The sequence below is a fragment of the Mesoplodon bidens genome, assembly GCF_964165515.1.
Source record: "Mesoplodon bidens genome assembly, chromosome: X".
Lineage (NCBI taxonomy): Eukaryota > Metazoa > Chordata > Mammalia > Artiodactyla > Ziphiidae > Mesoplodon > Mesoplodon bidens.
In genome coordinates, this window is record NC_138163.1 from 977,242 (window position 1) to 997,858 (window position 20,617).

Consider the following 20,617-nt stretch of genomic DNA (forward strand, 5'->3'; position numbering starts at 1 on the left):
GCCTGCCAATGCAGGGGACACGGGTTCGAGCCCTGGTCCGGGAAGATCCCACATGCTGTGGAGCAACGAAGCCCCTGCGCCACAACTACTGAGCCTGAGTGCTACAACAACTGAGCCCCCATACCTAGAGCTGGTGCTCCACAACAAGAGAAGCCACCGCAATGAGAAGCCTGCACATTGTAACGAAGAGTAGCCCCCGCTCACCGCAACTAGAGAAAGCCTGTGCGCAGCAATGAAGACCCAACACAGCCAAAAAAAAAAATAAAAAAAAAAAAACTCAGAGAAAACACAGTCTATCTCCCATCCCCACAGATGAGAGACCAAGCACCTCGCGTCCATGCGTCTCTTCAACCACCAGCTGCCTCTCTGCTGGCCAATGCACCCTCGGACCACCTCCAGTCTGGAGCTCTCAGCCAGCCACACCCTCCTAGCGCTTACTCATCATTTCCGCTGGGGCCAAGGGCCTGGGCCCAGCAAGCACTAATCAGGCAGCACCTTCTCCCCGACCTGTCCCTTCTTCCGCAATGGATGCCATCGCCCAACCAGCCACCCAAGCCAGAACTCAGGGGTCACCTTGACTCTCACTCCACCCGTCCCCTCCCCCAGAGTCTGAGGTACCCCCCGCATGGCTTTCTTCTATTCTCTCTAGTGCATCTGGGATTTCAGGCCTCAGCACGTCTGGCCTGGGTTGCGTCAAGCGGTGTGCTCCTTCGTCTCTATCTATCTCTTTACCTGTGATCCATCCATCCATCTACTATCATCACCAGTCTATCATCTCTCTTTATTATCTATCAGTCATCGATCACTTCTACCTCTTTATGATCAATGTATCCATCATCTATTATTTATTTTTTGAGGCGAAATTCACATAACACAAAATTAACCCTTTTAAAGTGCACAATTTGTTGGTATTTAGCATACTGACAGTATTGTGCAACCATCACCTCTATAGTTCCAGAACATTCTCATTACCCCGAAAGGAAACCTTGACCCCATTCAGCAGTCACTACCCAGCCCCTGGCACCCATTGGTCTGCTTTCTTTGTCAAGCTGAATAATACTCCATTGTACGGACAGACCACATTTTGCTTGTCCATTCATCTGTTGATGGACACTCGAGTTGTTTCCACTTTTGGTTACCATCAATAGTACTGTTAAGAATGTTCATGTATGAGGGTTTTTAAAAAATTTTATTTATCTATTTATTATTTTGGGCTGCATTGGGTCTTCGTTGCTGTGCACGGGCTTTCTCTAGTTATGGCAAGTGGGGGCTGCTCTTCATCGTGGTGCGCAGGCTTCTCATTGCGGTGGCTTCTCTCATTGTGGAGCATGGGCTCTAGGCGCGTGGGCTCAGTAGTTGTGGCTCATGGGCTCTAGAGCGCAGGCTCAGTAGTTGTGGCGCATGGGCTTAGCTGCTTAGCTGCTCCGCAGCTTGTGGGATCTTCCCGGACCAGGGCTCAAACCCGTGTCCCCTGCATCGGCAGGCAGATTCTTCCCTGCGCCACCAGGGAAGCCCCACGTATAAGGTTTTGATTGAACATCTATTTTCCATTCTCTTGGGTCTATATCTCCGAGTGGAAGTGCTGGGTCACATGGGAACTCTGCCTAGCTTTCCAGGACCTGCCACACTGTTCCCCATGATGGCTGCCCCACCTCTGTCCCACCAGCAGTGGGTGAGGGCCAAGCGCAGTGCTCTTGCCTCCCTCCAAGAAACCCTCCACGCAGCCTCCGTTAAGCATGAATCCCGTGTTGTTTCCATCCTGCTGAAAACCCTTCAGTGGCTTCTCACTGCTTCTGAAGGCCAGGCTCTGGAAGTGAGGTCCCTCCCTCCCCCCTGCACTTGGCATTGATATCCTGCATCTTACTCCTGATTCACCCCTGGGCCTCTGCACAAGCGTTCCCCCTTCCTAGAAGGCCTAGAAGCACTGTGTCCCCACTGCTCCTTGCCTGGCTGCCTCAGGACTCTTCCTCCGTGTCCCCTGCCAGCCCGTTTGGCAGCTCACTGGTTTTCTCTCAGCATCTCTCTTGGAGCTCGTCACGGGTGGACTGGACCTCGGTCCTCTCCTCTCCACCCTGGCACAAGGTGGGGCTGGGTCCAGAGTCCTCGTCCGGCTCAGCCGTCCTTTTTGTGAGATGTTGCTGATGCCGCCTGCCCACGGCTGTGTCTGCCGGAGAACGCGCAGGGCAGCATCTTCGGCTGGGGGTAGGGCTCAAGGCTCCTCCTCCCCACGCAGGCCACTGCTGCCCCTCCCGCCTCTCCCCCAAGCCTCTCCCCCAAGCCCCAACCGACAAAGAGGCTGGGAGGCAGGACTGCACTTTCCACAGGAGGTTTTTACTGAGGAACTGAGGGAGGTTCCCTGACCCGAGGGCTGAGGGCCTGAAAGGCACACGGCGGCGCGGCGGCGGGGTCTCCCCCTTGGGTGGGGGCAGTCTTTGCAGAGACAGCTTCCCCACTGACCCCTCTTTGGCACTGAACTGGGACAGCGGTGCCCTCATGCCCGGCAGCCCCAGCATCCCCGCCCCCACCCACGCCCTGGCGGTTGGCAGTGTAGGCTGGTGGGGTAGCGGGCTGGCTGGGGGCCCAGGCCACCTCCCCCGCTGGCAGGGTGCTCATGTTGGCGATGGAGGAATCCAATAAATTAGCCTGAAGGGGAGAGGGCTGGGGACGGAGGGGGATGGGGTCTACATTCTTGTCATTGCTCGGTAGGAAATGTGCAATTCTTCTTCCCGAGGGCCCTTTGGGATGACTGGTGGGGAGAAGGGGCACAGATGAGGGGCCCTGCCTCATCGCGGGGCCCACTTGGCCGTTTTTATGGCAGTAAGGGTGTTCTGGGGGACGGGAGCCTCGGCGGGCCACTGGGATGATGGCAATAGAGAGATGGACCATCCGTGATGTCTCCAAGGGACCGCAGAGGAGGGAATGGGGGGACTCCAGACTCAGGAGGCGCTGCCCCGCAAACACCAAGGCTCCTGGGCACAGGCTGGTGCTGTGAGCGGGGCCGCGCCTCTGGCCCCTCTCCCCTTCCACTCGCCCAGGTCCCAGTCTGGTGGGGCTGGGAAGTGGGCACGGGTTTCGCTGGCTGTCCTCTGGGAGGCCTGGGAGGACGGCAAAGCATGCAGGGTGGGCCCGCAGCGGGGCGGTGGAGGGGAAGGCTTGGTGGGCAGGCGCTCCGTTTCCTTCACGTGATCCGAGGGCTTGGTGTGGGGCGTGGGCCAAGGGCTAAGAGCCAGGGCTGTCTGTCAGGTGGCAGCGGTCTGGAGGACTCCGGGGCCTTGGCCCAGGATCTGGCAGAGCTCCTGTAGGCGCCGCTGCATCTTGGGGATGCCCGCCAGCTGCTGCTCAAGCCGCTGCTTTTCCTCAGTCAGGCTCAGGCGGGCGGCCGAGTCCAGCTTCTCAAACTTCCAGCCACCCTCCCCATCGAACTGTAGTAAGTGTGTGTGGTACTTCCTGTCCCAGGAGAGGGAGCGGAGGTCGTTTGGCAGCACCGCCCCCTCCCCAGCTGCAAAGCCACAGGCGCGTCGCTCGCCGGAACGGAGGGCACCTACCACAGGGAGGGCCGGTGGGTGATGGAAAGCAGGGCGATGCCTGCATCCTTGGCCGCCTGGAAGATCTTGCCTTCCACGTCGATGCTCACGGCACTGGTACACTCATCCAGGAGGGCGTACTTGGGCCTTGGGGGTGGGGGCTGAGTGCGTGAGCCTGTGGACCCTCCAAGGCCAACAGCCCGGGCTGGCCCCAGCCCCCAGTGGGGGCGGGAAGCCTGATCTGCATGCTGACCCCCTGTCCTTGCGGTCCCATCCCTGCTGGGCCCTGGCGGGCAGGGCAAGGCCTCCTGATGGCGCTGCCCTCCCCGCTTAAGGGGCTCCCAGGGAGCACAGATGCCGAGCAGGCTCCTGGGAGCACCCAGGCAGCACCCTTGTCTCTGCCCCTGGCCCGGAGGACTTCCAGTGCCCGAGGGAGCCCAACCACTCAGGACAGCGTGGCTCACCTGTGGTAGAACATGCGAGCCATGCCAACTCTCTGCTTCTCGCCCCCGGACAGAACGTCCTTCCAGTCACACACGGCCTCCCAACCTGGCAGGAGACAAAGGTTGCTGTTCAGTTCAACAAGGGCCGGGCAGCACGGGCAGAGGGCCCGGGCCCAGGCACAGTGGCTGTGGTGGGAGGGGCCGGGCCACCAACAATAGCGGAACACAGCAGCGCACGTGACTTGGGGAAAGGCTGTCCACTGGGGACTTGTGCTCTGGGTACCTGTCTGTCTGTGGGGACACCGGAATAGCTCAAAAGAGCTGGGACCAGAATTACATCCCCTCCAAGAAAGGATACATGGGAGTCCTCACCCGCAGGACATGAGAATGCCACTGCATTTGGAGACAGGGTCTTTACAGAGGTGATCGAGTTAAAGTGAGGTCACTGGGGTGGGTCCTCATCCAATGGGACTCGTGTCCTTATAAAAAGGGGACATTTGGAGATGCAGATACGCACAGAGGAGAGACAACATGAAGACACAAGGAGCAGACGGCAACTGCAAGCCCAGGAGAGAGGCCTGGAACAGACCCTCCCTCACGGTCCCCAGAAGGAAATGCCCCTGCCCACACCCCTGGATCTTGGCCTCCTGGCCTGCACAACTGGGAGACGATACGTCTCTGTCGTTTGCCCCACCCAATCTGTGGTGCCAGCGAACTCACACAGGACCTGATGGGGTGCTAATGAAGTGCCAGTGGGCATCAAACAGTCACGGCAGAGCCCCAAGGATGGCTGCGATGGGCTCTCCAGAAGGCTTCTCACCCACAAGCGCCAGGCCTGTGCGTCTCATCAGAAACGCCTCCTCGCCTGCTCCCTCCACTGCCTTTCCAGAAAACTAGAGATTTTGGCAGGGCACGTGGCCACACACAAAAAAGACAAAATCCCCCAGCTTGCCTTGATGAGAGGTTTAACCACAGGACTGAATTCTGGCCAGTGGGGTATAAGTGTAAGTGTTAACACACGTGGCAGCTTCTGGAACTTTCTTTAAAGGACAGGCGACATTCACTCTATGATTTGCACCTCCCCCCCCCCACCCCGCCACTTTCTCCATCCTATGGCCTGGGATATGATGTGATGCTGGAGCAGACACCTTGGACCGTGAGGTGACCTTGGGAAAGGAAGCCACATATAACAGAGTGACCTGGGGGCCTTCGTGGAGTGGGGCTGCCCCCACCAACTGCAGCCTGCCTTCCTCGGGACTTCTATGTCACGGTTAAGATGAACGTGCAAATTATTTCAGCCACAGTTGGTGGATGGTTCTATTACTCACAGCTGAACTCGATGCTAATGGGTGTAATGGCCGGCCTCAGGGGCCCCAGGCACTCAGGGGTGTGTGGAGTCCAGGAGGAGGGGTACACTCCCAGGGCGAGCGAAAGAGGCCCGACCAGGCCAGGGCGAAGCTGGGGATAAAGCTTTGCAGGGACCATGGCAACCAGGGCAGGCCCGGGAGGAACAGCCCCACTGAATCCGCCGCCTGTGGCCCCCCTTCTGCACAGGTGACAACACCTGGGAAGGACTCTCATGAGTCACCTGCCACGTCCTGCGGAGCCCCCATGGGTCCTCACAGGCACTCTTTCATTTACTGCTGGCACTGAGGTTGAGACTGGTACCTGGCCCCTTCTACAGGTGGAAAACATCTCAAGAGGTCAGGTTTCGCTCAAGGTCAAGCTGCCCCTTCGTAGCCTAGGTAGGACTCGGACCTCTGCCACTCAGCTTGCAGTATAAAAATCCAAACTCTGGCAGCTGGACCGCACTCCTCTTCTGCCCCTCTGGGCACGACAGGCAATTAAAGACCAACCTGAGAAGTCCCCAAGCGATGCGTTCTCTGGCCATCGGCCTGTCTCTCCCTCCTGCGGTCTCTTCCCAGGGGACACACCTCCCAGGCTCGAGCCAGACACGTGGGTGGGCAGGCGTCCCCTCCACCTCTGCTCCCACTGTGCACGCTGCAGGCTGCCCTGCCCACACCCATGCTCTGCCCTCTCGCTGAAATGCATAACTGACCTGTCGCTTCCCGCCTGGCCCAAGAGGCCCTGCCTGCCACGGAGCGCAGAGCCTGGAGAGCGTGCCCCGCTGGGTGGCCCCCGCCAGGCTTGGCTCCCTTCCCGAGTGGAGTGCACTCAGGCCATCTGCGGCCGCCCGCTTCCTGCCGGTCCTCCCCAGGGGGCGGGGCTCTCCAGGCCACATAGCGCTTCGGACTTGCGAACTTTGGTTGGGGTAGTCTTCATCCCTCGGGGGCCAGGAGGGAGGCACGGGCAGGCGCAGCAGCAGGTTCCCGGCTGAGCCTTGGGACAAAGGACGATCGATTGATGGCTTCCCCTGTGGCACTGATGAGTGGGATGCCCCTTCCCCTACCTCCTTCCCGCTGCAGGATGTGGTTCAGGTGCACGATGTCCAGAATGGCTTCCAGATGCGGCTCTGAAAAGCCCTTCCTTCGCATGTCCTCCACCGAGTCCGGGTAGATCACTTGGTCGCGCAAGGAGCCCACAGACATGTAGGGCCTGCGGGAGAGCCATGTGTCCGCCGAGGGAAGGGCGGCCCGGCTGCCCTGCCGATGCCCTGTGCCTGAGCGGGCTCCGCACGGGCCCTGCCTGCCCGAGGGGGGCCGACCAGAAGGCCGCAGACGCCGCCGCACAGCGTGCCGCGCCCACCCACTCACACACGCACGCACACTTGGGTTGCACACACGCATCATGGCACACGTGCAGGTACTCGGGCACACACACTCATGCATGCACACGCACCCCCAGCTGTGAAGCTGCTGGGTGAGCGGCTGGGTCGGGGCGGAGTGGCAGCACCCTGCCGCCCTCTGCCCAGGCCTCGGGCCCTGCCATCTCCGGGACGTCAGGTTCCGCAGGTCAGAAGGGGTGGGGGCGGACCTGGGGACGCTGGCTCCCTCCCCCCCCCCCCCCCCCCCCGCCGCCGGTGGCCCCATCACCGCACCACTCACCTCTGGGGGACGTAGAACATGCGCTGGGGTGGGGGCTTGTAGAGCACGCCACCATAGGTGGGCCAGAGGCCGCCCAGGATACGGAACAGAGAGCTCTTGCCGCAGCCGTTGGGGCCGGTGATGAGCAGGTGCATGCCCTCTTCCACCTGTAGAGGCAGCGGCCGTGGAGCCCGGCCCGGGCCTCCCTCTCCTTACCCACGGGCTGCCTGACAGCCTCGGAGAGGCCCCACACCCAGCACATGCCGTCCTCCATCTCTTGGTGAGGAATGGCAGGGCCCTGACGGTGAGCTCTGGTATCCAGAGCCCTAACCGGCTGCCTGTTTCAGGCACTGCCTTGTCCCCTATGGCCCCGACATGCACCAGAGAGCAGGGGGCCAGTAGGAGGAGGGCCTGTTCTGCTACAGTCCAACAAACGGGTACGCGCCCCAGACGGTCAACGTCAGCCTGCAGCCCAGCCATCCCACTTCACCTGGAAGCCAAGCGTCAAGCACCTGAGGCCCCCCATGAGCCAACTACATCATGTCCCCTGGTGTTCTGGAAACACCTGCTATAGGAAAAAGGCCCGAGCAGGCGGGGATCGTGCCGTCCTCGGGGTGGGGGAGAGCATGAGGCACGGAGTCAAGGCACGTGGGGTACAGCTTCCGCTGCCCACCACCATGTGTGACATCACAGCAACACTAAGGGCCTTCCAGCCAGTGCAGTCCTCGCGAGATCCCAGAGTGTGTCGGATACGCGCGTCCATCTGGTTTATCCCGGTCAGTGCCATGGGTTGAACTGTGTCCCCTCAAAGAGTCCTGGGTTGGAGTCCTAACTCCCAGGACCTCAGAATGTGACCTTACTTGGAAATAGAGTCTTTGCGGATATAATGAAATTTAGATGAGGAGTGGGGTGGGCCCCTAATCCAGTGTGACCTGGTGTCCTTATAAATAGGAGACATTTGGACACAGAGACACGTGCACAGGGAGAGTGCCATGTGAAGATGAAGGCAGGGACTTCCCTGGTGGCGCAGTGGTTAAGAATCCGCCTGCCAATGAAGGGAACAGGGGTTCGAGCCCTGGTCGGGAAGATGCCACATGCCGCGGAGCAACTAAGCCCGTGCGCCACAACTACTGAACCCGCAAGCCACAACTACTGAGCCTAAGTGCCGTAACTACTGCGCCCGCACGCCTAGAGTTGGTGCTCCACAACAAGAGAAGCCACCGCAATGAGAAGCCCGCGCATGGCAATGAAGAGTAGCCCCTGCTCGCCACAACTAGAGAAAGCCCGCGCGCAGCAACAAAGACCCAACGCAGCCAAAAAAAAAAGATGAAGGCAAAACACCAGAAGCTGGGAGAGGCCTAGACACCCTGATCTGAAATTCTGTTGGTTGAGCCCCTCGTTTGCTGTTCCTCCTTTGTTAGACTATAAACTCCCTCGGGCAGGGCCCAGGCCCCGCCTCTGTGCAGGTGTGGGAGGGCTGGTTGGTCAGGCCCCGGCTCCTCTGTGTGCCTGGCTCCGGGGGAGCTGCGTGGCCCCAGCCAGCTCCACGGCTGCCTCCCTCGTCTCCTTCCGTGCATCTCTCCGACCGCCCTTCTGACCCTATCACCTGGCTGATCAGGGCCAGGAACTGCTCCCCACCCCCAACATCTCCCAGCCCTGGAGCCCAGCTCCACCAGCGGCTCTGCCAGGACAGAGCCCTTGCTCAGCCCCTGGTCACCCGTTCCTCGGCTGACCTCGCTCCTTAACAAGCCACGCCCCTGCTCACCATGGCCTCTGAGCTTTGCCCAGCGGGGCTTCCACTGGGCCTGCCTGGAAGCCATTCACCCTGCATAAACTGGCCGTCAGTGGCAGCCCTACACCCCAAGGGTGACTACTGCCAGGGGCGATGGGGATCGCACCACTGGCCTGCATCCAGCCTCCAACTGGCTCTCAGGCCCCCTCTCAGCAGATCAAGGAAAGGAGTTCTAGGCGCTGGCCCTTCCTGCCTATTCCCTGCCTGGCCGTGGCTTCCGCTGCCCTGGCTCCTCAGCGGGGCACACGTGGCCCCTGCAGGACCTGGGCCCGAAGCCCCTTGGCTCCTCGTCCCTGCCCTCTTCTTCACCACGCAGCCCGCCTGCCCGCCCAGAGGCTCCTGGGTGAAGCTTCATGTGACCTCTACTCCCCCAGGGATGCAGACCTCTAGCCTACCTTTCCTGTGGCCCTCGCTGGACCCGGGACAGCCATCTAACCATGGATCTTTTCTTTTTTTTTTAAAGTTTAATTTGGCCACACTGGGCGGCATGTGGGATCTTAGTTCCCTGACCAGGGATCAAACCCGCGCCCTTGGCAGTGGAAGCGTGGAGTCTTAACCGCTGGACCACCAGGGAAGTCCCAAATCTGGGATCTCTGTAACCCTTTGGGGTTCCCCTGATTTACCTATGGTTTACAGGGTCCAGCCTGGAGCTCAGGGAACATTAGTTGAATGAATGGATGACTCCTGCACCCAGGACTCCCTTTCACTCTATCATTCCCTGACCCTGTCCAGAGCCCTGGCTGGGAACACAGGTCACTGGTGAATGTCTGCCCCCAGGGCATCCTCTCCACAGACAGCTTGCATAATGGCTGAGAGCCCTCCCAGTGGGCCAGGCTGCACCCGGCACACACCCGCCCTGGGGGCCTCTCACAGCAGATCTGTGGGACCTCAAGCCCGGGTCGGTGGAAGAGAATCTCTTTCATCACAGCTGGAGTTGGACCAGAGTCCCCAAGTCCTGGGCTACTCAGGGATAGGGGCAGGCGTGGGGTGCTGGCAACGATAGGACCAGGAACCTTTGGGTGACTCCAGCCCAGTGCAGGTAATCACTGGTCTCTCTTAATCAGCTCTGACTCCACTGCCCCAGAACTAACAGTCACTCAGAGACACGTTGGTCTTTCACCTTGAGCTTAGCCTGCCTGCCACGTAGACCTGGGGTCCATGGCTACTGGCAGTGCGGGCAGGCTGGATGCTGAGGGCTGAGGTGGGTGCAGAAGGCCAGGCCCCGGGCCCCAGAGCTGGGCTCGGCCCCGCCCGTGCTTCCAGGTTGGGGCTCCCCTCCGCCCTTCGACCTACCCTGATGTTGAGGCTGGCCACCACTACCTCCCCCGTGGGCGTGACGATGGGGATGTTCTCACACACGATCCCCTGCTCCACATCCACCACTTGGCCTGGAGAGAGAACGCGAGGAGGGGAGAGAAGGAGCAGAGCTCTCCCTCCACCTTCCGGTGGGCACCATCTACCCCCAACCCACGACAGCATGCCAGTGTGTGGCCCAGGGGCCCTTGGGAATACAGTGCAGCTGCCCACCAGCTGACTACAGCCCCCTTGCTGTGCTCTGGGCGGCGGAGGGGCAAAGCCGGTTCCCTGGCCTCTGGAGCCCGAGCGTGGCGTCCGCTCCTGTAGCCCCTCAACGCCACACCACCTGCAAGGCGGCTCCGACGCCTGGGGCCTCTTCCACAGCGCCCCAGCCCCTACTGGAGCTGCGAACTTCTCTCGCTGCCCGCGTGGGTGAGTGATCCCCTCCGCTCAGGGACCACGCCCCCCTCTCTCGCAAAGGGAAACCCTGGCCAGGGCACCTGGAAGGGACTGGGCACGTGAGCACAGTGGCCAGCGGCGACCACTCTGAGAGGGAGGGCTGCGGGGGCCGCAACGTGCCCAGGAAGCCCTCTGTGGGGCGCTGGGCAGCCTGCCGTGGGAGGGCCGGGACCAGGGCGGCCTCTCTGGGGAGGGCACCCTTACCTCGGATCTGCAGGGACCCCTCCACACGGACACCGGACCTCACCACGGCCCCGGACCCTGCCTGAGCGTCCTCTGGCTCCCCGGGCCTCTTGAAACGGCAGTGCCGGACGTCTTCAAATACCTGGAACATCTCGTGGACCCGGGCTGTGTAGCCAGCCAACTCTGTCACCTGCAGGGAGGGCGACCGTGGCTCAGCCCCTGCCAGTGGGGGTGGGGAGGGAGGGGAGATGGTAGGGGTGGGGGCTGGGCGGGGGGTTACCTCCTTGTAGGACACCATGACCCGCTCGATGGCGTCCGCGGCAGCTGTGAGGAGGTTGCGGGCGATGGTGAAGGCTTCCGTGCGCTCGCTCACCAGCTCCTCCTCCCTCGCCTCCAGGGCCACCTTCTTCGCCACCTCCGAGTCTGCAGAGCACAGTGGGGCGCGGAGTGGCAAGGACAGTGGAAAATCATAACTGACCCACTGGGGGAGAGAGCAAGTCTGTCCAGCCAATGGTGCTTGGACAACCGGGTATCCACATGCAAAAGAAGGACCCCTACCGCACACCACACACAAAAACTAACTCAGAGTGGAGCACCGGCCTGCACGGAAGAGCTAAGACTACACAACTCTTAGAAGAAAGCAGGGGTAAACCTTCGTGCCCTGGGATTAGGTATGGCTCCTTAAATACGACACCAAAAAGCACAAGTGACAAAAGCAAAACAGGTAAGGGAGCTTTGACAAAAGTAAAAAGTTCTGGGCACCAAAGTAAGTCATCCAGAAGGTGAAAACACAACCTACAGACTGGAAGAAAATATCTGCAGATCATATATCTGCTAAGGGCCCAGGTCCCAGAATACATAAAGAACTTTTTCAATTCAACAATAAAGAGACAAACGACTCAATTAAACAATGGGCAAAGGATCTGAATAAACATTTCCTCTGTAAGATATACAAATGGCCAAGAAGCATACGAAAAGATGTTTATTGGTCACCAGGGAAATACAAAATCAAAACTTCGATGAGACACCACTTCACACTCACTAGGATGGCTATAAGTGAAAAGACAGTAAAAGTGTTGGTGAGGAAGCGGAGCAGTTGGCCCCATGGGACACTGCTGGTGGGGATGAACAATGGTGCAGCTACTGTGCAAGACAAGTTTGGCAGTTCTTCCAAATGTTAAACAGAGGGTTACCAAATGACCCAGCAATTCCACTCCTAGGTGTGCATATATCCAAGAGGAGTGAAGACAGAGGTCCACACAAAAAATGATACATGAATGTGCGTAGCAGTTATTCGTAAGAGCCGAAAGATGGAAACAACCCAAACGTCTACCGATGGATGAGTGGATAAACACAATGTGGTAGCTATATACATACAATGGAACATTATTCAGCCATAAGAAGGAATAAAGTACTGATTAATCCTACAGCGTGGATGAATCGTAAAAACACAATGCTAAGTAAAAGAAGCCAGATACAGAAGGCCACATATTGTGTGATTCCATTTATATGAAATGTCCGGAAGACGCAAACCCATAGCGACAGGAAGATGAGTGGTCGCTGAGGGCTGCCAGGTGGGGTGGGGAGTGACCACTAATGGGTCCGGGCTTTCTTGTTGGGGTGGTGACAATGTTCTAGACTTAGATAGTGGTGATGGTTGCACAACTTTGTGACTATATCAAAACCCACTGAATTGTACCTGTTAAAAAGGCCGAATTGTATGGTATGTTAATTACGTCTCAATAACGCAGATATTGCGTCCTGCACGACAACGGCAGCCCCTGCCGAGCCTCTCAAACAGGAATACCCCCTTCAGACCTCCAGTGTACCCCGTGCCGCCCTCATCTCTCCCCTTGCTGCCGTATTCTGCGGCTATCCTCGATGCTTCTATCTCTCCCTGAGAGCCTGCTCCTGTCTTTACTTGGTTTTTTCTTTTCTGTCTCAGTTGAGACCCCATGGTCGCTCACTTCAACCCTCTCTTGTCAATGGCCTTGACTCCCTTGACCGTTGGACCCCCTAGAGGGGCAAGGTTTTTACACAAGGAATGTTCTGGAAATGGTGATGGGGAGCAAGGGGGAGGCCAAGTCTGAGGGCTAACTCTATCCAGGGGCATAAATGGATCTGAGGTTGGAGCCTCAAGGATGTGATGGTGGGGGTGGGCTGGGAAGGGCCAGGGAGTCAGGTCAGGGCAGGTGCAGTGTGGGGTGGATAGGGCCAGACAGCTGGCTGGAGCACCAGGAGTCCAGGGAACTGGGCGGGGGAGGGGAGTGGTGATTCTGACAGTCTAAGGTCCCTAGGCAGGGGGGACACAAACCCTCCTCGCCGGACATCCTGAGAGCTGGAAAGGGACTGCGCACAAAGGGAAAGGGTCTGCGCGGGGGCCCTGGCAACAGTGGGCCCCTGCCTGGAGACAGCATAACCCTCTGCAGCTTTCCTCGGAGCCTTGGGGGCTAAGATGAGTGCCCTAGAGCCAGACACCTGACAGCTCTTCCTGGCCAGGCCGCCATGCCGGCAGGCCAGAAAGGCAAAGGTAGCTACATCTTCCCCTGTGGATAATCGCTGGCCTCCTCACCTGCTTCCCAGCGCTCTCTGTCTCCAGTTACTGGGGACACAGCAGGGACAAAACAGACAAACCTCTGGCCTCCTTGAGTTTAAAGTGGCAGAGCCTCTATAAGGCAGCCGCAGACGGGGAGCAGACGGGCTGTTCAGCAGCGAGGCAGGGGAGGGGGAGAGAAAGGTGGAGCGGTGGTCTCACCTAGAGGGTGCCTGTGAGCAAAGCTCCCACAGAGGGAGGGAGGGGCCGCGGGATGGCAGAATGAAGAACATTCCTGGCAGAGCGAGGAGGAGCAAAGGGCCTGAGGCGGAAGCAGGCCTGGTGTTCCGGGGGAGGCCAGTGAGACGAGCGGAGTGAGCCAGGGGGATGGGAGCGGTCCACACGTTCACAGGTGACTGGCTATAAGGGCCATGAGCGTGGGGACAGGAGCTCAGGACTCTGAATCGCCCACAAAGCCCGACACAGCAGAGGCGCCAAAAAGTCCTAGGCCTTCAGAGGAGGGAGAGGCCTCGGGGACTAGACAGGGTGAGCTGTGCCCAGTGCCCAGTGCCAGCTTCAGAGGGAAGCGGCCACAGGCACTTCCTCACAGAAACCACGGCTTGGTTTCCTCCCAGGTCCGTTCCCATGCTCCTGGCCTAAATCAAGGCCACCCTTAGTGTAGGTCCATTGGTGGAAGCAACTACCCCCTCCAATTAAACCTTTCCTCTTGGGGGTCACCCAGAGAGGGACAGACAGCTGAGGGTACGGAAGCCCCAAGGGAGAGACACCAATAGGGAGAGAATCAGAGAGACTTCTGGTTCTGAAACACGCACGTCAGGCTCTCTCTTTACATATATCTGAAAACCCTCTTACTACCAAACTGCATAAAATATAACACCTTTTAAATCAGAGCTGTGCTTGCAGAAAAGCAAGGGAAATTCCCAGGAGTGAGAAGAGAACCCAGTAGCCAGGTGCTCCTGTGACATCCCCAGAGACGGAGAAGATAGGGCTCTAGGTGCAAGGACCAAAAGGTCTCCTCTAAGAATTTGTAATTATGTGTCTGGGCTGCAAATTAATATCACCTGCAAGTGCGGGGACCCCTCCTCCCCCAAGCAGAGAAGTTAACATGAAAGTGGCCTCCAACTGGTTCATTACCGGGCAGCCGCTTGGCTAAAACTAAAGCAAATGTGCGCAGGGGAATCCTACCCTCTAGTTAGGCTAGACCCAACGACCACGAGCAAAGAAGACCGGCAGATGGAAGATAAAGCTGGCTTAGACCCCCAAGAATTCAGACAACCGAATAGCTGCACAGAGACCATGGAATGAACATGATTAATATGGTCGCCGGCAGAACTTTACAGAAAAAGGCATTGAAATAAAAAACAATTCAAATTAGGGACTTCCCTAGTGGTCAGTAGTTAAGGCTCTGTGCTTCCAATGCAGGGGGCACGGGTTCGATCCCTGGTCGGGGAGCTAAGATCCCTCAAGCAGCGTGGTGTGGCCAAAAAAAAAGAAAATTCAAATTAGATGCAGCAGAAGAGAAAACTAGCAAATGTATGAGCAGGAAAATCTGAGGAAAACTCCCAAAATAGACAGTGCTAGATGGGGAAAAGTGAAGAGAGACGGACAGTCACAAAGGAGTGAGAAGCCCAACACGCAATGAGAATTCCAGAAGGAAAGAGTAAAAAGAATGAGAGAGGCAATATTTGAAAAGATAACAGCTGAGAACTTTCCAGAACGATGGAACAATCTGAGTATTCAATGGCCATACAACAAGTCTCAAGCAGAATAGACAGAAACGCACAGGCAAACGCTTCCTAAAGAAACTGCAGAAAAAGAGAAAAGTCTAACCAGGGAGACCACGCAGGCTGCTGAGAGCAGTTAAGCTGGTAACAGATTTTCCAACGGAGGCAACAGGATGTTGTCTGTGGGCTGAGAGAAACCGACCGTCCGTCTCAACTCCCTCACCCAACTGAACTTCAGTTCGGGGGTAGGGGGAGGATAAAATAAGGACATTTTCAGACAAGAAAATCATCTCGAAGCTCCATGATGAAAGCCTCACAGTAAGGACTTCTGAAGGACGGCTGTCTGAAGGAGGGTCACTGGGCCGCGGGGAAGGGCTGGGAAGCCAAGAAAGCAGAAACTCACAGGTGAATCTGAACACGCACCAACCGGATAAAGCAACGGCAAACCTGTTACTGGGGACATCAGCACGTCAGGCGGGCTGGTCCTCCAGTCCACGTGCTCTAAGGGCCCAGAGGAGGAGGAGCTATTGATTAACCCACACTGTTCTCACATTAACCTTGGAAGGGCAACCATGAAAAGGCTGCAAGCAGAATGAATTCCTTGCAAACCAGTAGAGGAACAAAATGTGAATCCTTCCCAGTCCCCCCAAGGCCTTGGGGAAGGGGGCTCTGCCCTCCACAACCTGCCAGAGCTATTGTAGGCGCGGGTGGGAAAGCCAAAGCCCAGGCCAGGAAGGGGCTCCCTCGACGTACTTCCCCACCCTCCCACTTCCAAGATGAGCCGAGGGCGGGGCCAGATGCGCAAGGGTGCACGCGCCTGCTGAAGGCTGTTCCTGAGTTGCAGTCCCTGGGCTTGGCCAAGTGGGACCAAGAAGCGTGAGATGCTGTAAAGGGGAGCTCTGGGAGAGTGTGACCTGCCGGGTGCCCCCCGACCCCGGAAGTAGAAAAGTCAGGTGGGCCGGCTGAGCACTGGGGCTCCCCCAAGCCTAGCCCAGTGGTGCAGGAGGACAGGCCCCCGCTCACCTGACTCCGAGTACCCGGTGGCGGTGATGATGGGGACAGCCACCATGAGCAGTCCCGAGGCGCTCCACACGTACTTCATGAGGAACTGCTCCAGCATGACATACCACAGGCGTTCCAGCAGAATGAGGTTGATCTGCGAAGCCAGGTCCTGGTAGGAGTGCTGCAGCAGGGCCAGCTCCACCTGCAGATATGGGGCACCGGAGACCCAGAGGCCTGGCGGTCAGTCCCACAGGGGCGACAGCGAGAGTCCCCAAGTGTCGCTCACACAGGCCATGCTGTTTGATGACCACGACAAGGTTGAGAGCCAGGGGTTAGGACTGGGCCACGTTTACAGGGGACAGGTCTCAAACTTGGGGGAGGTATGGGATCGACATCGCAGCATTGGGGTATGGCGGCAGTGAAGGGGCTCACCCCCCCACCTCCTGAGGCCCACGCTCATCCCCTTTCCGCTACCTCTTCAGTTGGAGTGCTCACCACACCCCTCTCTTTGCCCTGGACAGCTTCTCAACATAGGCCGAGGGCAGCCACCTTGCCCGTTTCTTTGGGCAACTGCTGGGGGGCTACCCTGAACTAAGCGAAGGACAGCACAGGAAAGCAAAAGGCGGTTGTTGGTTTTGAAGAACTTGGTTCAATAATCTCTACCTGCTTAGGCCCCGCCTCCCTCTACTTTCCCATAGTTCCTCTGGGTGAGAAACTTTCACTGCATTCTCCCACCAGAACCTGCAGGGCACACTCCCAAGCCAGCTCGTGCAGGAATCGCCCTCAGTGGACAGCCCCACACCCAAGCCAGCTGAGGACTCTGGCCCACCCACTCAGCAGTGAGTGGGCCTCCCCTGCCCTCCCCTTCCTGCACTGGCCACTACCTGCCATCTCAGGAGAGGGACCTGTGCAGGGCCTGGGGAAGAGAGAGGAGGAGAGGGAGTGCGAGAGAAAGAGGCTCCCTGTGACAGCAGCAGTTAGACGGGCGGGGGGCTGGAGTGGTCAGGAAGCAGTCACAGCAAGGTGGCCATTGGGGCATAGATTTCTTGGTCGGGGGGCACATGCCCTAGCCCCGCCTTCCCACCCCTGACTGACAATAGCTGCCCAGCCTGGAACCGTTTCCTTTGTCAAGTGGTTTCACAGCTGACTCTCCATTTGATTCTCACCATGTCCCACTGTGTGTGTATTCTCATGTCCAACGCAGCCCAGATAGGCAAAGTGACCTGCCCCAGCTCACACAGCCTGGAGGTAGCAAGAGGTATGGAATTTGGATCACATTGGCTGAGCCATTAGGAGGACCAAATTCTTGTAAACGATGCTTCATGCTTCCACTTATGAAGAAAGGTCTACCTAGGCACAAGCCAGTAAGAGGTTGTGTGTGTTGGTATGCGCGTGTCTAAATAAGCCTCCTCGAGATCCCAGTAACAGCAGAATACCCTGCTGTCTGCCCTCCAGCCAGTCACCTCTGCCCTAGCCTGTTGATCTGAGCCTGGGCATGGGGACATCTGCCAATGGGACTGGGGTGAGCCACCTGCCTATACAGTAAGGGCAATCAACCCACCCATGAAGGCCCATCACTCCACACTGCTTTCAGGCCTTTGGCTGAGGCCTAAACAGACAGGCTGTGGACGCTCACAAGGTCCCTCCAGCCCTGGCCGGTGAATCCTCGCGGTGAGCATGCGATTTGCTGAAACCAGCCCAGAAGAAGTCCTTCGAGGAGCCAGTGATCTCTCTTCTACCCCCCACCACCCAGGTCTGCGGCACCGCTCAGTGGCTTTGCCTCAAGCCCATCTCCTGTTCCTGAAATGAGCACCCGGGCAATCCAGGCTCGTGCTGGGAGCTGGCAGGAGTGCTGGCTGGGGCTGACAATGTAGCTAGGGGAACGTGCCAAGTGCCTCACCCAAGGCCACGGCTGCCTGCCAAGGCCCTGCGGCCCGGAGGACAGGAGAGGAGGAGAGGGGGTTGCAGCTGCAGACCAGGCGCTTTTTCTCCAAATCTGGAGCCCAGCCCACGCCCGGGATGCCCCCTATCTGCTCAGGAATAAACCCTTTTTAAAAATCAGAGACAAGCCTGCCTCTCTGCCTGATGTGATGCGCAGCCAGTGAGACAAGGTCTGGGGCACAAGGCCACCTGACCCGGGGAGGACACATGGGCCTTCACGAGATGGATGCCATTGTGCCCCTCCCCCGAGAAACACTGGGGAACTGAAACCAGAGTTGCAGAGAGCCTAGCCAGAGGCAGCCGCAACCCCAGGCACGAGGAAGGGGAGGGGCCGAGGCGAGATAAAGGGAGCATTGGCCTGGAGTAACCTTTCCTAGGCCCGGGCTACTGGCCGTAGCTGGCCCGGCCCCACCCCCCCCCCCAACCCGGCCTGCCGGGAAGCTGCACAACTGGGACCCGGGCGGAAGGGCGGCCACGCTGGGGGCAGGGTGGCCGCTGGGCGGGCAGGAAGTGCGTCCTGCCGCAGTGGCAGCCTGGGCCCAGCATCCTGGGCCAGGGCCTCGGGGAGGCGGCCAAGCCCACAGCCAGGCGGGCCTTCGGGCTCCGGATGGGGGAAGCCTTGACCTGGAGCGCTGAGCTCCACTACCGCTGCGGCCGGCACGCTGCGCACTGCTTGTTAACCTCCGCTTGGGCTGAGTCATGCCCATAATGCCCGCCTGCCCAGCCAGCCAGCTGGGCCAGAGGCCAGCCTTCAAAGGGTCTGGGGGCCCAGGAGGGGCCAGGCAGCAGGCCGCGTGCCCAGATGGCAGGAGCCTCCTCTCTGTTGGCTAGAGGCATGGGGCAACCAGGGAACTCTGGTCTCAAATCGCTGGGGTCCACAGCCTTAAGGCCAAGACAAGTGAGGCGGAGAGGAAGCAGAAGTGGCCCAGGGCAGTCCCCACCCAGCCTTCCTGCTTCTCCATTACTGTGCCATCTGAACTGCCCAAGGCCCTGGTTGGCCCACACCTCTGGCATCAGCCGTAGGCAGCCCTGGCTCTCCTGCCCCTGAGCCCCCAGCTACACGCTTTCCGGCGCCCGAACCTGCCCCACCTCGTGGCCCCCATAGAAGGCAATCTCCTCCGAGTTGGCCACCACCCGGGAGTGCATGTAGCGCAACTCCCCCTTCCGTCGCGCCTCCTCTGCCACCAGCTCCCCGAACTTGGGCGAGAAGGCTCGCAGCACGTTGGCCGTGAGGAACACCACAAGGCCAGCGATGGCCGAGGGCCAGGCTGTGCCGGCCCCGCGGGAGCGGGCCACTCGAACCAGGGTGTAGGTGGTCACAGCCACGTCCAGGAGCGGCTTGGTCAGGTTGGAGTAGAGGTGGGCTACGGAGGCGGCGAAGGCCACCACATCCTCCGTTAGGGACTGGTCCGGGTTGCGGAGCCGCCCGTCCATGTTGCTGACCCGGTAGTAGGTCTGCTGGGAGAAGTAGAGGCTGTAGGCGTGGGCCACCAGCCGGCTGCGGAACGCCAGGGCCAGTCGGCCCTCTAGGTAGCGGATGGCACTGTTGACGAAGGTGGCGGGGAGCGCGATGAGGAGCCACTGCAGGAGCTGCCAGCCGAAGGCCCGGGGGTCCTTTCGTACGATGCAGCGGGCCAGCCGGCCGTCCAGGCGGGCCACGTACACCGACAGGAAAGTCCGGCTCACCAGGGCGGCTGAGTGCAGCGCCAGCAGCCCCGTCTCCCGGCACAGGATCCTGGGGAAGAGCAGCCGCAGGAGCCACAGGAGTCGCTGGAAGAACACCCGGTTGACACCAGCCTTGGCCGCTGCGCCCACCGTGGCCCCGGAGGCCTCCTGCGCGGACTCCCCAGCCGGCGTCTGAGGGCCCCTGGCCGGAGCCAGGCACTGCCGCACCAGGGGGTAGATTTTGTGGGCTCCATAGGCCGTGAGGGCTAGGACCACAGCTGTGCGCTTCAGCGTGGTCACCCGCGAGGGCCGGGGGGTCGAGAGCACGGTCATGTCACGTGGGCTGGACTCACGGGGCTAGGACTGGTGCCTGAGGCAGCAGAGGAGGCAGGTGGCTGGAAGGGTGGTGGCTCTGACCCCAGGCTCGTTGTCTAGGCAACTGGAAACCTCGCAGTGGTCCCTGAGACTGTCGCTTTAGGCCACCCGGGTGGTGCTGGGCCCCCTGGTGCGGTGGGCTCAGGGGCCTCCAGGGTCGCGGCCTCTTCAGGCAGCCGAGGTGGAGGAACTTGTCAGTCCCCTGGCCCCTGGGGTCAGAGCCTCCAGAGGTCTCGGGCAGAGAGGGCGTCTTTTCCTCTCCACCTCCTCCTCCCCCGGGGCACCGGGCGCGTCCGTCCGCTCGGCAGCCTGGCTGAAGCGACTGTGACTCCGCCACCCGCCCAGAATCCCCACCTACCCACCCACTCTTCCCCAGGGGGGACTCGGGGGAAGGGGAGGAGGCGGAGGAGGGGTGGGAGGCGGAGGAGGAGTGGGAGGCGGAGCCAGGGCGCGGGGCGCCCCACCCCGTTCTCGCCCCACGGTTGGGCCCCGCCCCCTCCCCGGACCACAGAGACGTCGGAGGACCGCGCGGGCTAGAGAAGCTGCACCGCGCCTTCCCGCCAAGGCCTCGCCCCGACTCCCCGTGCGCCCGAGGCGCAGCTTCTTCCCCAGTCCTGGGCGTCGGAGCCTCGGCTCGGGGGCGGGGCGGAAAACCGCCTTGGGAGGGGCCTCCGG

The 20,617-nt window shown here is 59.6% G+C and overlaps 1 protein-coding gene across 1 annotated transcript; it reads right to left on the reverse strand.

Annotated features, from left to right (window-relative positions):
- Positions 1–2,310: 2,310 nt before the first annotated feature.
- On the reverse strand, positions 2,311–20,583 carry ABCD1 (ATP binding cassette subfamily D member 1). The gene is made up of 10 exons (XM_081221722.1): positions 18,992–20,583; positions 15,983–16,163; positions 10,962–11,104; positions 10,703–10,871; positions 10,037–10,131; positions 6,973–7,118; positions 6,378–6,523; positions 3,989–4,073; positions 3,546–3,671; positions 2,311–3,447 (listed from the first exon to the last, which is right to left on the reverse strand). Exons 1-10 carry the CDS (start codon positions 19,898–19,900, stop codon positions 3,240–3,242), a joined length of 2,208 nt encoding a protein of 735 aa, XP_081077848.1. The 5' UTR covers positions 19,901–20,583; the 3' UTR covers positions 2,311–3,239.
- Positions 20,584–20,617: the final 34 nt, after the last annotated feature.

Excerpts from the sequence above, each read along its gene's own strand:
- ABCD1 (XM_081221722.1), bottom strand. The coding sequence starts at position 19,900 with ATGACCGTGCTCTCGACCCCCCGGCCCTCGCGGGTGACCACGCTGAAG. Across the intron at positions 16,164-18,991 it reads CCTTCTATGGGGGCCACGAG|GTGGAGCTGGCCCTGCTGCA; the intron begins GTGGGGCAGGTT and ends CCATATCTGCAG. Across the intron at positions 3,672-3,988 it reads GCTCGCATGTTCTACCACAG|GCCCAAGTACGCCCTCCTGG; the intron begins GTGAGCCACGCT and ends CCCACCCCCAAG.